Raw genomic sequence first — 13,465 nt, forward strand, 5'->3', positions numbered from 1 at the left:
CCTTCTCCTCTCTTATCTACTCTAATGTGATGATCTCAGTAGAACAGCACCTCTCTGTTCTAATGTGATGATCTCAGTAGAACAGCACCTCTCTGTTCTAATGTGATGATCTCAGTAGAACAGCACCTCTCTGTTCTAATGTGAGGTCCTCAGTAGAACAGCACCTCTCTGTTCTAATGTGATGATCTCAGTAGAACAGCACCTCTCTGTTCTAATGTGAGGTCCTCAGTAGAACAGCACCTCTCTGTTCTAATGTGAGGTCCTCAGTAGAACAGCACCTCTCTGTTCTAATGTGATGATCTCAGTAGAACAGCACCTCTCTGTTCTAATGTGAGGTCCTCAGTAGAACATCACCTCTCTGTTCTAATGTGATGATCTCAGTAGAACAGCACCTCTCTGTTCTAATGTGAGGTCCTCAGTAGAAGCGCACCTCTCTGTTCTAATGTGAGGTCCTCAGTAGAACAGCACCTCTCTGTTCTAATGTGAGGTCCTCAGTAGAACAGCACCTCTCTGTTCTAATGTGAGGTCCTCAGTAGAACAGCACCTCTCTGTTCTAATGTGAGGTCCTCAGTAGAACAGCACCTCTCTGTTCTAATGTGATGATCTCAGTAGAACAGCACCTCTCTGTTCTAATGTGAGGTCCTCAGTAGAACAGCACCTCTCTGTTCTAATGTGAGGTCCTCAGTAGAACAGCACCTCTCTGTTCTAATGTGAGGTCCTCAGTAGAACAGCACCTCTCTGTTCTAATGTGATGTTCTCAGTAGAACAGCACCTCTCTGTTGTAATGTGAGGTCCTCAGTAGAACAGCAGCTCTCTGTTGTAATGTGAGGTCCTCAGTAGAACAGCAGCTCTCTGTTCTAATGTGATGTTCTCAGTAGAACAGCAGCTCTCTGTTCTAATGTGATGTTCTCAGTAGAACAGCACCTCTCTGTTCTAATGTGAGGTCCTCAGTAGAACAGCACCTCTCTGTTCTAATGTGAGGTCCTCAGTAGAACAGCACCTCTCTGTTCTAATGTGATGATCTCAGTAGAACAGCACCTCTCTGTTCTAATGTGATGTTCTCAGTAGAACAGCACCTCTCTGTTCTAATGGGAGGTCCTCAGTAGAACAGCACCTCTCTGTTCTAATGTGATGATCTCAGTAGAACAGCACCTCTCTGTTCTAATGTGAGGTCCTCAGTAGAACAGCACCTCTCTGTTCTAATGTGAGGTCCTCAGTAGAACAGCACCTCTCTGTTCTAATGTGAGGTCCTCAGTAGAACAGCACCTCTCTGTTCTAATGTGATGATCTCAGTAGAACAGCACCTCTCTGTTCTAATGTGAGGTCCTCAGTAGAACAGCACCTCTCTGTTCTAATGTGATGTCCTCAGTAGAACAGCACCTCTCTGTTCTAATGTGAGGTCCTCAATAGAACAGCACCTCTCTGTTCTAATGTGAGGTCCTCAATAGAACAGCACCTCTCTGTTCTAATGTGATGTTCTCAGTAGAACAGCAACTCTCTGTTCTAATGTGATGTTCTCAGTAGAGGGATGCTATTCTATTGTTTTCTTCTGTATTATTGTATGTCGAGTCTCGACTGATTATATTACATTTGAATTAACTCGGCCTTATGTTTCCATATGGAACAAGGTTTTCGTACAAGATGGCTGCTGTATACCTCATTAGTCATCTCCATAATGTATCTCTGCGTAGGATTGCAGAACATGTGGGCAAAGGGACAAGATCAAGCCTGGGGCCTCTACGGATTCTCTTTTTTGCATAGGAAATTTCTTTTCCTAACGCGATGACCCGGAAGTACTAGGATGAAAGGTGGTTCGATTTCTAAAAATGCTTAGGACTCCTGACCAACCTTAACGAAAGGAAAGGAGATATTGATATCCCATAATCATCTACGGCGGCAATATTTAAAGCAATAGGCCACCGACAAAGTTTACGACTCTACGCGAAGACGCATTAGAGACGCGGTAACGCAGAAGAAAAGGAAAGAAAATTGATTATATTGGACAGGGCTACCAATTCCAGAAACGTAATTATTTGAATCGAAATGAAATCATTTTTTGCTGGTGAGTAATTACATAATATACACCATCAGAAAATAAAAAGCCAACTTCACATTTAAGAAAGACTACCGGTCTTTCTTAAATGTGAAGAAATACCGGTAGTCTTTTAGACTACCTCCAGAGCCACGTCCACACACATGTTTTATCTCTTTTGTTTATTTATTTTGAATGAAACTCTAATATAAAAAATGTTTTTGTATGGTTAATCCTGACCCTGGACCAGCTGAGGCTGAATGAGGAGACTCACCTCATTCAGCCGGAGGTAGGGTGGGTCCGTCAAAGTTTACTGACGCTGTAAGACGCATGAGAGACGCGGTAAAGCAGAAGAAGAGAAGAAAATAAAATTGATTATAATGGATACCAATTCCATAAACATAATTATTTGAATCGAAGTGAATTATTTTATTGCTGGTTAGTAAGCACATAATACCATCAGAAAATAAAATGCCAACCTCACATTTAAGAAAAACTACCGGGGGCAGTTAATTTCGACATCAACATAAGTTTAGCCTCTATTTTTTCACACTTGTGAAAAAAAAATGATGCAAATGGCCTTAAATATTCCCTTTGGCCAAGTCCGAGCTAAGTGATTCTCACTGTTGGCGACAACATATACAAGAAGACAATACAAGAAGAACCCATGGATCAGAAGAGAGCGCTTGTTGTAGTCCAACTTCGGAAAATTGTAGTTTCACGCTAGAGACGCTATAGGTCAGCATTACTGCCTCGCGTAATGACGTCGGTTAGGAAAAGCGGAGTCGAATTCATTTTAATCAGTGCTGTCTTTTCAAATGTTCGAAAGGAGCACCTTTTCATCTCTCCTGGATCAATTACGTTTGCGACAAAGGTTAAGGAAAGGAGGCATAAAGGTTATGAAATTTGACGTTCCGAATAGGGCCCTCCGTTTGTAGTCCTGATCAGTATTGACCAATCAGGTGTGAGCAGGGTTCGGGTGCCCGCTGGTAAAGAGTCCGTGTGGAGCAACGACCTCGGAACCCATCGGCTGTCTTCTGGTGACGGTGGAGCTTTTATATGCCTTTATATTGTTTTTTAGATGAGGGAAGATATCGTCTGGGAAAAAAAACGTCGATGTGAATTTTTGGAGAAAGGTTGACTCTTAAGAAACGATCCCGACGCCGTTCTTGTGTCAAGTTTCTTTTCGGACTGTAAATACCGGAGCACCGAACCATAAGGGTTATAATATAAATGATAATTATGTGCCGCTCATGTGTCCATGGGCCTCTACGGATTGTCAAATCTCCTAACCTTTATGCCTCCTTTCCTTAACCTTTGTCGCAAACGTAATTGATCCAGGAGAGATGAAAAGGTGCTCCTTTCGAACATTGGAAAAGACAGCACTTAAAATGAATTCGACTACACTTTTCCTAACCGACGTCATTGCGCGACTGTGAGTAATGCTGACCTCTAGCGTCTCTATCGTGAAACTACAATTTTTCCGAAGTTGGACTACAACAAGCGCTCTTTTGATCCATGGGTTATTGTATTGATTTCAACCGGTGGTCGCCCACAGTGAGAATCACTTAGGTCGGACTTGGCCAACGGGAATCTTTTAGGCCACTTGAATCCCAATTCACCTGTGAAAATAACGAGGCTAAACTTATGGTAGTTTTTCTTAAATGTGAGGTTGGCATTTTATTTTCTGATGGTATTATGTGCTTACTAACCAGCAATAAAATAATTCACTTCGATTCAAATAATTATGTTTATGGAATTGGTATCCATTATAATCAATTTTATTTTCTTCTCTTCTTCTGCTTTACCACGTCTCTCATGCGTCTTACAGCGTCAGTAAACTTTGACGGTGGTCTGTTGCTTTAATGGTGTGTTCCAGATGGACCCACCCTACCTCCGGCTGAATGAGGTGAGTCTCCTCATTCAGCCTCAGCTGGTCCAGGGTCAGGATTAACCATACAAAAACATTTTTTATATTAGAGTTTCATTCAAAATAAATAAACAAAAGAGATAAAACATGTGTGTGGACGTGGCTCTGGAGGCTGAACATCCAGCGCGTGGGGGCGCTGCCGAGGCACATCTGAACCATGATTAATAAACTTCTCATCCACTTTACACCATGTCTAATAAACTACTGGTCCACTTTACATCATAACAAATAAACTACTGTTCCACTTTATACCATGACTAATAAACTACTGGTTCATTTTACACCATGTCTAATAAACTACTGGCCCACTTTATACCATTACTAATAAACCACTGGCCCACTTTATACCATTACTAATTAACTACTGGTTCACTTCATATCATAACTAATAAACTACTGGTCCGCTTTTATATTCAGTGACTAGCGTCTTCATTCATTACAGTCTGTGGTGAACCCAGGTCTAGGATCAGTGACGTCGCTGGGTCTTACCGGACCTCAGCCACCTCCGCCTGTTTCAAATTCCCAAAGACCACCCTAAGGACCCGGCAGACGGGAGCTGATTGGGTAAACACGCATATGACGTCACGGTTCTTCAGGAGTGTAACCAGACACCTGGACCCTAGGCTCCGCCCCCTGAAGAGACCTTCTCCACTTTATACGACCGGACTCTTAAAGTACTAAGTAACGTTAAGACTATAGAATACACTAAGTTATCAATAAGAAGCAGATTCTAGAAGACACTAAGTTAATACTAAGAAGACCTAAAGTTTCCCTAGAGGAGCGGGAGAATCGGAGAAGAACCTCTCGGGTCGGACTTGTTGCGCAGCTGAAGTGGTCGGACGTGTTCGTACTGGAACTTGGAGGAGATGGGCAGAAGGTATGGATCCTCATGTTACATTCTACCTCTGCTTGGGATCTTCTGGACTTTCCAGCTCAACTTTAACATCAATCCAAATCCCAGCCGACAAGGGTTCAGGAGCCACTGGGAATCGAACCATCAGCCACATGGATACGGTCCTCTAGCCTTCTCCATGGGCCTGTTGAAGAATAACTCTAGCTGATATTTGAACACCGCTGTCTCTGAACGACGTCACTGTTTAAGATGCTTTGTAATAATCCTTCATAAGGTTTCAGATGTTTTACAATAATCCTTCATCATGTTTTAGTAAATAGAACATAGACAGAAGCTCCGTGTCCGAGATGGAGGGCGAGAAGGAGAGGGAACACGGGGAGGAGGAGAAGGAGAGCGACGAGGCTGAAGACGAGGACCCAGAAGGAGCGGCTCTGGCCTGGCAGGAGGGGTCCGGGGAGCACCTGGGCTGGCAGGAGGGGTCCGGGGAGCACCTGGGCTGGCAGGAGGGGTCCGGGGAGCAGGAGGACCACCTGGGCTGGCAGGAGGGGTCCGGGGAGCAGGAGGACCACCTGGGCTGGCAGGAGGGGTCCGGGGAGCAGGAGGACCACCTGGGACTTCCCATCATGCACTGGGAGGCCCTCAGCCTGCGGATCGCAGAGCTGGAGAAACAAGACCTTGCAAAACCCAAGAAGACAAAGGTCTGTGATCTGTAGAAGAACAGTGATCTGAGCATAGGGATGTTGTTCTGAATGGGAACCCCACTTGGTCAAAGATATACCCTTAATGTTTCTGACGGAGCTATCACTACATCTTCAACCCAGTAGGGGTCCCTTCTGTGTGGGGAGGGCGTGGGTTCACGTTAGAAGGCGAGTTACTCTGGACTAGATAAACAGAATGTTGATGTCACTTATATGGAACGATGTGCCTCAATGAGCGCTCTCTGGTGGACATGGTCTCTGGTGGAACTGGTCTCTGGTGGACCTGGTCTCTGGTGGAACTGGTCTCTGGTGGACCTGGTCTCTGGTGGAACTGGTCTCTGGTGGACATGGTCTCTGGTGGACCTGGTCTCTAGTGGGTATTGTTAAAGGGGCGTGGTCTCTAGTGGGTATTGTTAAAGGGGCGTGGTCTTTAGTGGGTATTGTTAAAGGGGCGTGGTCTCTAGTGGGTATTGTTAAAGGGGAGGTCTCTAGTGGGTATTGTTAAAGGGGCGTGGTCTCTAGTGGGTATTGTTAAAGGGGCGGTCTCTAGTGGGTATTGTTAAAGGGGCGTGGTCTCTAGTGGGTATTGTTAAAGGGGCGTGGTCTCTAGTGGGTATTGTTAAAGGGGCTGGGTCTCTAGTGGGTATTGTTGAAGGGGCGTGGTCTCTAGTGGGTATTGTTAAAGGGGCGTGGTCTCTAGTGGGCATTGTTAAAGGGGCGGTCTCTACTGAGTATTGTTAAAGGGGCGGTCTCTACTGAGTATTGTTAAAGGGGCGGTCTCTAGGGGGTATTGTTAAAGGGGCGGTCTCTAGTCGGTATTGTTAAAGGGGCGTGGTCTCTAGCGGGTATTGTTAAAGGGGCGGTCTCAAGTGGGTATTGTTAAAGGGGCGGTCTCTAGTGGGTATTGTTAAAGGGGCGGTCTCTAGCGGGTATTGTTAAAGGGGCGTGGTCTCTAGCGGGTATTGTTAAAGGGGCGTGGTCTCTAGCGGGTGTTGTTAAAGGGGCGTGGTCTATAGTGGGTGTTGTTAAAGGGGCGTGGTCTCTAGCAGGTATTGTTAAAGGGGCGTGGTCTCTAGCGGGTGTTGTTAAAGGGGCGTGGTCTCTAGCGGGTGTTGTTAAAGGGGCGTGGTCTCTAGCGGGTGTTGTTAAAGGGGCGTGGTCTAAGTGTTTTCTGCCCCCAGGACGGGGTCTGTCCTCTAGAGCGGCGGGGGCTGCCGCGGTGCTGGACGGACGAGGGGCGGAGCCTGCGGAGCGCCGAGGTGTGGGAGGACCGGGAGGAGGAGGGGCACCTGACGGAGCTCACCTCCCGGTAACCTGCTCAGACAACTAGTTCTAGTTCTACTAGTTATAGTTAGGGTGGTGCCAGCAGTCATATACATGTTATTGTTATTAGTTTGTTCACTTTGTGGACCTCACGACCCGAGAGTGAAAAAAAAACTGAGCAGAATTATTTTGACATAAAAAGATTCCCAGAAATGGGAGATTATGATGCCGTTAATAAAGAACAATGTAGGGGTATTTAATAAAGAACAATGTAGGGGTATTTAATAAAGAACAATGTAGGGGTATTTAATAAAGAACAATTTAGGGGTATTAATAAAGAACAATGTAGGGGTATTTAATAAAGAACAATTTAGGGGTATTCACCATCTCTAGTGAATGCATTACGCTTCCATACACATGAATCAGCTTATTGTATATCAGAATAATGTGGTCTTTACAATAAATATAATTTTTTTATGTCTTCTGTTCTGCAGTCTGCAGACACGAGTCAACCTCCAACTGTGCTTCATCAACGACAGCGAGAGTGATGAAGAGGCTGAGAGAGAAGAAAAGAGCAAAAAGGTTCAGATTTCCTCAGCCTTAATGCCCCACGACAGAATGTGTTGAAGCTCTGTACCGGGGTCCTCCACCTGGTCACCTTGTTGTTCTCCCTTCCTGCTGCAGAGGGCGTTGGTGCAGGTGCCCCGCCAGACCCCCGCGGCCTCCACCGCCCAGGAGAAGAGCCGGCCCCTCAGCGGCCTCCGGAGGGCCCTAAGGGCGCTAAGGGCCCGGCTGAGGACAGACCTCACGCGCCAGGTGACCGCAGCCGACGCGCCTCAGGCAGTAGCACTGGATAGGAACCTCCACCGTGGAGCCCAGCGCTGGGACTATGTATCATGTATATCTGGTACATCTGTGTCGACTCTCTAGAGCGAAGGCTCTGGTATATCTGTGTCAACTCTCTAGGGCGAAGGCTCTGGTACATCTGTGTCAACTCTCTAGAGCGAAGGCTCTGGTACATCTGTGTCTACTCTCTAGAGCGAAGGCTCTGGTATATCTGTGTCTACTCTCTAGAGCGAAGGCTCTGGTATATCTGTGTCTACTCTCTAGAGCGAAGGCTCTGGTATATCTGTGTCAACTCTCTAGAGCGAAGGCTCTGGTATATCTGTGTCTACTCTCTAGAGTGAAGGCTCTGGTATATCTGTGTCAACTCTCTAGAGTGAAGGCTCTGGTACATCTGTGTCAACTCTCTAGAGTGAGGCTCTGGTACATCTGTGTCAACTCTCTAGAGCGATGGCTCTGGTACATCTGTGTCTACTCTCTAGAGCGAAGGCTCTGGTACATCTGTGTCAACTCTCTAGAGCGAAGGCTCTGGTATATCTGTGTCTACTCTCTGGAGCGAAGGCTCTGGTATATCTGTGTCTACTCTGGAGCGAATTCTCTGGTATATCTGTGTCAACTCTCTAGAGCGAAGGCTCTGGTATATCTGTGTCAACTCTCTAGAGCGAAGGCTCTGGTATATCTGTGTCAACTCTCTAGAGTGAAGGCTCTGGTTTATCTGTGTCAACTCTCTAGAGCGAAGGCTCTGGTATATCTGTGTCTACTCTCTAGAGTGAAGGCTCTGGTATATTTATGTTGACTCTCTAAAACGAAGGCTCTGGTATATCTGTGTCAACTCTCTAGAGCGAAGGCTCTGGTATATCTGTGTCTACTCTCTAGAGTGAAGGCTCTGGTATATCTGTGTCAACTCTCTAGAGCGAAGGCTCTGGTATATCTGTGTCAACTCTAGAGCGAAGGCTCTGGTATATCTACTCTCTAGAGCGAAGGCTTTGGTATATCTGTGTCTACTCTCCTGAGTGAAGGCTCTGGTATATCTGTGTCAACTCTCTAAAACGAAGGCTCTGGTATATCTGTGTCTACTCTCTAGAGTGAAGGCTCTGGTATATCTGTGTCTACTCTCTAGTGTGAAGGCTCTGGTATATCTGTGTACTCTCTAGAGCGAAGGCTCTGTTATATCTGTGTCTACTCTCCGGAGTGAAGGCTCTGGTATATCTGTGTCTACTCTCTAGAGCGAAGGCTCTGGTATATCTGTGTCAACTCTCTAGGGTGAAGGCTCTGGTAGGTACTTTTCTTTCTTCTCCTAGGTTTTGAAGATGTTTAAATGATTGTAGAGTGTTCCTGTAGCCCTGATCCCCAACGGCCTCTGAATGGTTGTGTGGTCTGTTGTTCCGCGTCCTCTGAGCCAGGCAGTGGCCCCTAGAAGTCCCCTGGTGAGGACGACCCTGGACCAACGCGCCCTCCAGGGCTCCGACCCCAAGCAGCTGGGTGTCCTGAGAGCCTCCCTCAGCCAGGCCATACAAGGTGGGTCTCATCACCCCCTGCTGGAGCACTCTGCTGCATGTTCAGGTGTTACACTCACTGCTGGAGCACTCTGCTACATGTTCAGGTGTTACACTCACCTTCTGCTGGAGCACTCTGCTGCATGATCAGGTGTTACACTCACTGCTGGAGCACTCTGCTGCATGTTCAGGTGTTACACTCACTGCTGGAGCACTCTGCTGCATGTTCAGGTGTTACACTCACTGCTGGAGCACTCTGCTGCATGTTCAGGTGTTACACTCACCTTCTGCTGGAGCACTCCACTGCATGTTCAGGTGTTACACTCACTGCTGGAGCACTCTGCTGCATGTTCAGGTGTTACACTCACTGCTGGAGCACTCTGCTACATGTTCAGGTGTTACACTCACTGCTGGAGCACTCTGCTGCATGTTCAGGTGTTACACTCACCTTCTGCTGGAGCACTCTGCTACATGTTCAGGGGTCTCATTTATAAAACTGTGCGTGGGATCTTTACTAAAAGTGTAGGTACGCCCAAAAGCCAAGTTTTGCGTGCGCCAAAAAATATTCAGACTTATAAAACCCTGCGTACGCACACCTCTAAGCAATCTTTGCTTTATAAATCACAGAGTGCCTACAAGTGTGCGCAGCTGAATCAGCTTCATGTTCCACCCTGTACACGCCCCTTTTTAACCATAAATGGTCAATGCAAACGACCTCATGAATGCGATCTGCATATAAAAGAGACTCAGATGCAAGTATTATGTCTTGTCGGAAACAATGGCTGAAGGACTGAGAAAATCAAAAAAGCGAAATTTCATTCAATTTTGTTCGGCGGTCACAGGATTGGGATCACTAACAACAAAAAGCAGAGTGAGTAGAAACATGTTGCTGCAGCAGTGAACTCTGTCAGTGGCACGGAGCGCACAGTCCCAGGATTAAAAAAGAAGTGGTCCGACATAAAGGTACATATTTTTATGTACCAATAAATCGTTATGGTCCCTGAAGACCCTCTCCCTCCGAATCCTGACAATTGCATGGTCCTCCAGCAGTGGCGTAACCCATTACGCACGGGGCTCACCGCTGTAGTTATAGTGTTAGGGTAATAAGACTGACGAGAACACCTTGGATAATCAGTTTGGAATCACCCACGTGAAATGTTCTTGAACATAACCCCTTTTTAATGCCTGATTTGTCATGAAAAGCATCAAGAGGAACGGACAATAATATAACGGTTGTGATGAGGAGTGTAGCTTGGTTTTCCACACTTGGGATTTAATTGACATTTGATTATGTGTTTACAGTGTCACATAAAAATATTATGTTATTGACACATGTTGGACAGATGCTTTATTCATGCGCCGTCAGTGGACAGTATGGAGTGACGGGATTAAATATAGAGAGTTTTCATTTTGAATTTTCATTTAGATTCTTAGGAGATGTTTCTGGAGTTATAACTGAGAAATAACGCAGTTGACTTAAATTATTCTGATTACATAGATTCAACGCATGATACGGGTTGAAATTAAATTATGAAGGGCGATGATAAAACATAATCGTTGTTCTCACTCTACATTTCTTCTGCCTGACTTCAGTTCACCACCACACCGTCTGTGTCGCCAATTCTCCTTCTCCTCCAAACCATGCGTACGTATGGGTCAGAGTTTGCTTAGGGCTGCGCACATTCACCCGTCAAGTTAGTTTTATAGATCACAACCTTGGCGTGGAAAGTCAGGTACGCCACTTTCAGCCCCGTTTTGTGCGTACGCAGCGGTTATAAATGAGACCCCAGGTGTTTCCTACAGGAAAGAGTCCTTTCGCTTTATGTCACCATTAACCGTGGGATGTTTAAACTAAAGGTTGATGTGTTGATGATGTTTATAACTCTGGTGAAATCCTCCAGGTAGGATGGACCGATCAGCAAACCAGTTGGTTCAGTCCACTGGGGGAGCTTCTAGACCTTCTTATCAAACACTGGAGTTGGCTTTTCTGCCACCCCTGGTGGTGGAAAGGGTGATCTAGATACATTTTAGTATTGTTAGGAGCAATATATAAATTGAATTGTTCTCCAATTCTTTATGCTGTTCTGGGAATATAACTTTAAAGCCATAAGTTAGTTTTCATTTGGAGTCAGGGTTTCATTAGGGTAATGTACGACATGCATGGCTTCTCTAACATGAGGCTATGAGGTTGGCTAAAACTGCTTTTACCACAGTTAGCAACAATGAATAGATATTATTTGATCTGTTACGGTAAAGATAATGCTTCTTTGACCACTTCATCAACTGGGGTTCTGGGGTGCTTTGAGACGTTTTTACTTAGTCAAGGAATCCTCTCCTTGTATTTCACCATTGTTGTTTATGGTGTATTTGTAGTGCATTGATTCAGAAGTGTTAAAAACAGAGGTTTCCAGTTATTGAAAATGAATGCACACCCTTGGAATGCATTGGCCAACCAGAATCAAGTATTTAACACCGCTCTAGTAAAGTTTTCTATAAAGCATTTGATCTTTCTCTAACAACCATTTGCTTTGTTTCTATATTCTTTGATGGTATTGTCACTTCAGAGGACTGTTGGAATAACCCACTCTAAAGGTCTGAAGCAGCTCAGCTAGCTGAAGGGAGGGCTGGGACTCAGCTTCTCCAGGGGACTAGGGGCGGCTCCTCGACAGACCACTGTCAGCCCTCTGAACTAACGCCCAGTGTTGTTTCTGCAGATCTGAACTCGGAGCTGGTGGGTCTCCTCCAGACCAGAGACCAACTGAGGACCGAGCAAGATGCCATGCTGGTCGAGGTCCAGGACCTCACCTCTCTATGACCTCACCTCTCTATGACCACACCCCTATGACCTCACCTCTCTATGACCTCACCTCTCTATGACCACACCCCTATGACCTCACCTCTCTATGACCACACCCCTATGACCTCACCCCTATGACCTCACCCCTATGACCTCACCTCTCTATGACCACACCCCTATGACCTCACCTCTCTATGACCTCACCCCTCTATGACCTCCCTTCTCTGTGTCTCACTTCTCTATGACGCTCTATGACATCACTTCTCTATGACCTCACTTCTGTATGACCTTTCTTCTCTATGACCTTACTCCTCTATGACGTTCTTTGACATCACTTCTTTATGACCTCGCTTCTCTCAGGCCTCACCTCTCTTTGATCTCACTTCTCCATGACCCTCTTTGATGACCTCATATGCTATTATTAGCACGCTTCGTCGCTCCTTGGATAGACCAATGAAGACTCGGATATGATCTTCAGCTCCTTGGATGGACCAATAAAGACTCGGATAGGATCTTCAGCTCCTTGGATTGACCAATAAAGACTCGGATAGGATCTTCAGCTCCTTGGATTGACCAATGAAGACTCAGATATTATCTTCAGCTCCTTGGATTGACCAATGAAGACTCAGATATTATCTTCCGCTCCTTGGATTGACCAATAAAGACCCAGATATTATCTTCAGCTCCTTGGATTGACCAATGAAGACTCGCATAGGATCTTCCGCTCCTTGGATTGACCTATGAAGACCCAGATATTATCTTCAGCTCCTTGGATTGACCAATGAACACTGCCAAAGCTGTCATCAGTGTCTTGCTATTTTTGCATGTTTTCTTTTTAAGAATGTGTGGAACTGTTTAACCCTTGTGTTAAGCTCCTTGACCATATATTTGTTACTTTTTGTTATTCCTAAAAAGCATTAAGATCTCCATTTCAAGCTGCCTATTAAGGACGTGTATTTTTAACATTTAAAATGTTTTTTAAGACTGACCAGTTCAAATAATTAGTTTTTTCTAAAAAAAAAAACACACTTACCAAAAAAGTATACAGTTTTCAAACGAATGGATCACCTGCCGCTAATGTAACGTATATCTTTGTAAAATCTAACTTAATTTTTCCTGTGAAAATATTACATTTAGATTTTCCTCCCAGCTGTAAGATGATTTGATGCTAGTGGTTCATCATTGGATGCTATTACAGGGCGAGGGAGTTACCCCACATGTTGTTGGATGAACTAACCTTACCAAAGGAATCAACGTAAGCCAACAATTATATTCATGGGTCGCTGTAGTATGCAATAGGTGAAGAGTGGGAGAATGTTACTGATACTTCTGTCGATCCATCATGCTCGACACAACGGTAAAGAAATAATAAAGTCTAATGGAATCCAACTTGCTCTATCTTTAGATTATTATTAATTAAATACCACTAGTTGTAGTTTATTTCCTAGCTAATACTAAAACCTCCTCTAGTTTTACATTATTACCAGGTGACGATGAGGTAAGGTAAGGGGTCCTCAGAACAGCCGGAAGTCCCGGCGTTCTTCCAACAGTTG

The 13,465-nt window shown here is 45.2% G+C and overlaps 1 protein-coding gene across 1 annotated transcript; it reads left to right on the plus strand.

Moving 5' to 3' along the window:
• Positions 1-4,529: 4,529 nt before the first annotated feature.
• On the plus strand, positions 4,530-13,301 carry si:dkey-6n21.12 (schwannomin-interacting protein 1). Its single transcript, XM_030338701.1, has 7 exons — positions 4,530-4,839; positions 5,129-5,513; positions 6,695-6,822; positions 7,271-7,358; positions 7,461-7,592; positions 9,023-9,137; positions 11,830-13,301. Exons 2-7 carry the CDS (start codon positions 5,163-5,165, stop codon positions 11,928-11,930), a joined length of 915 nt encoding a protein of 304 aa, XP_030194561.1. The 5' UTR covers positions 4,530-4,839; positions 5,129-5,162; the 3' UTR covers positions 11,931-13,301.
• Positions 13,302-13,465: the final 164 nt, after the last annotated feature.

Source organism: Gadus morhua, chromosome 17, assembly GCF_902167405.1.
Source record: "Gadus morhua chromosome 17, gadMor3.0, whole genome shotgun sequence".
NCBI classification, from domain to species: domain Eukaryota; kingdom Metazoa; phylum Chordata; class Actinopteri; order Gadiformes; family Gadidae; genus Gadus; species Gadus morhua.

Excerpts from the sequence above, each read along its gene's own strand:
- si:dkey-6n21.12 (XM_030338701.1), top strand. The coding sequence starts at position 5,163 with ATGGAGGGCGAGAAGGAGAGGGAACACGGGGAGGAGGAGAAGGAGAGC. Across the intron at positions 7,593-9,022 it reads GGACAGACCTCACGCGCCAG|GCAGTGGCCCCTAGAAGTCC; the intron begins GTGACCGCAGCC and ends CCTCTGAGCCAG. Across the intron at positions 9,138-11,829 it reads CCTCAGCCAGGCCATACAAG|ATCTGAACTCGGAGCTGGTG; the intron begins GTGGGTCTCATC and ends TTGTTTCTGCAG.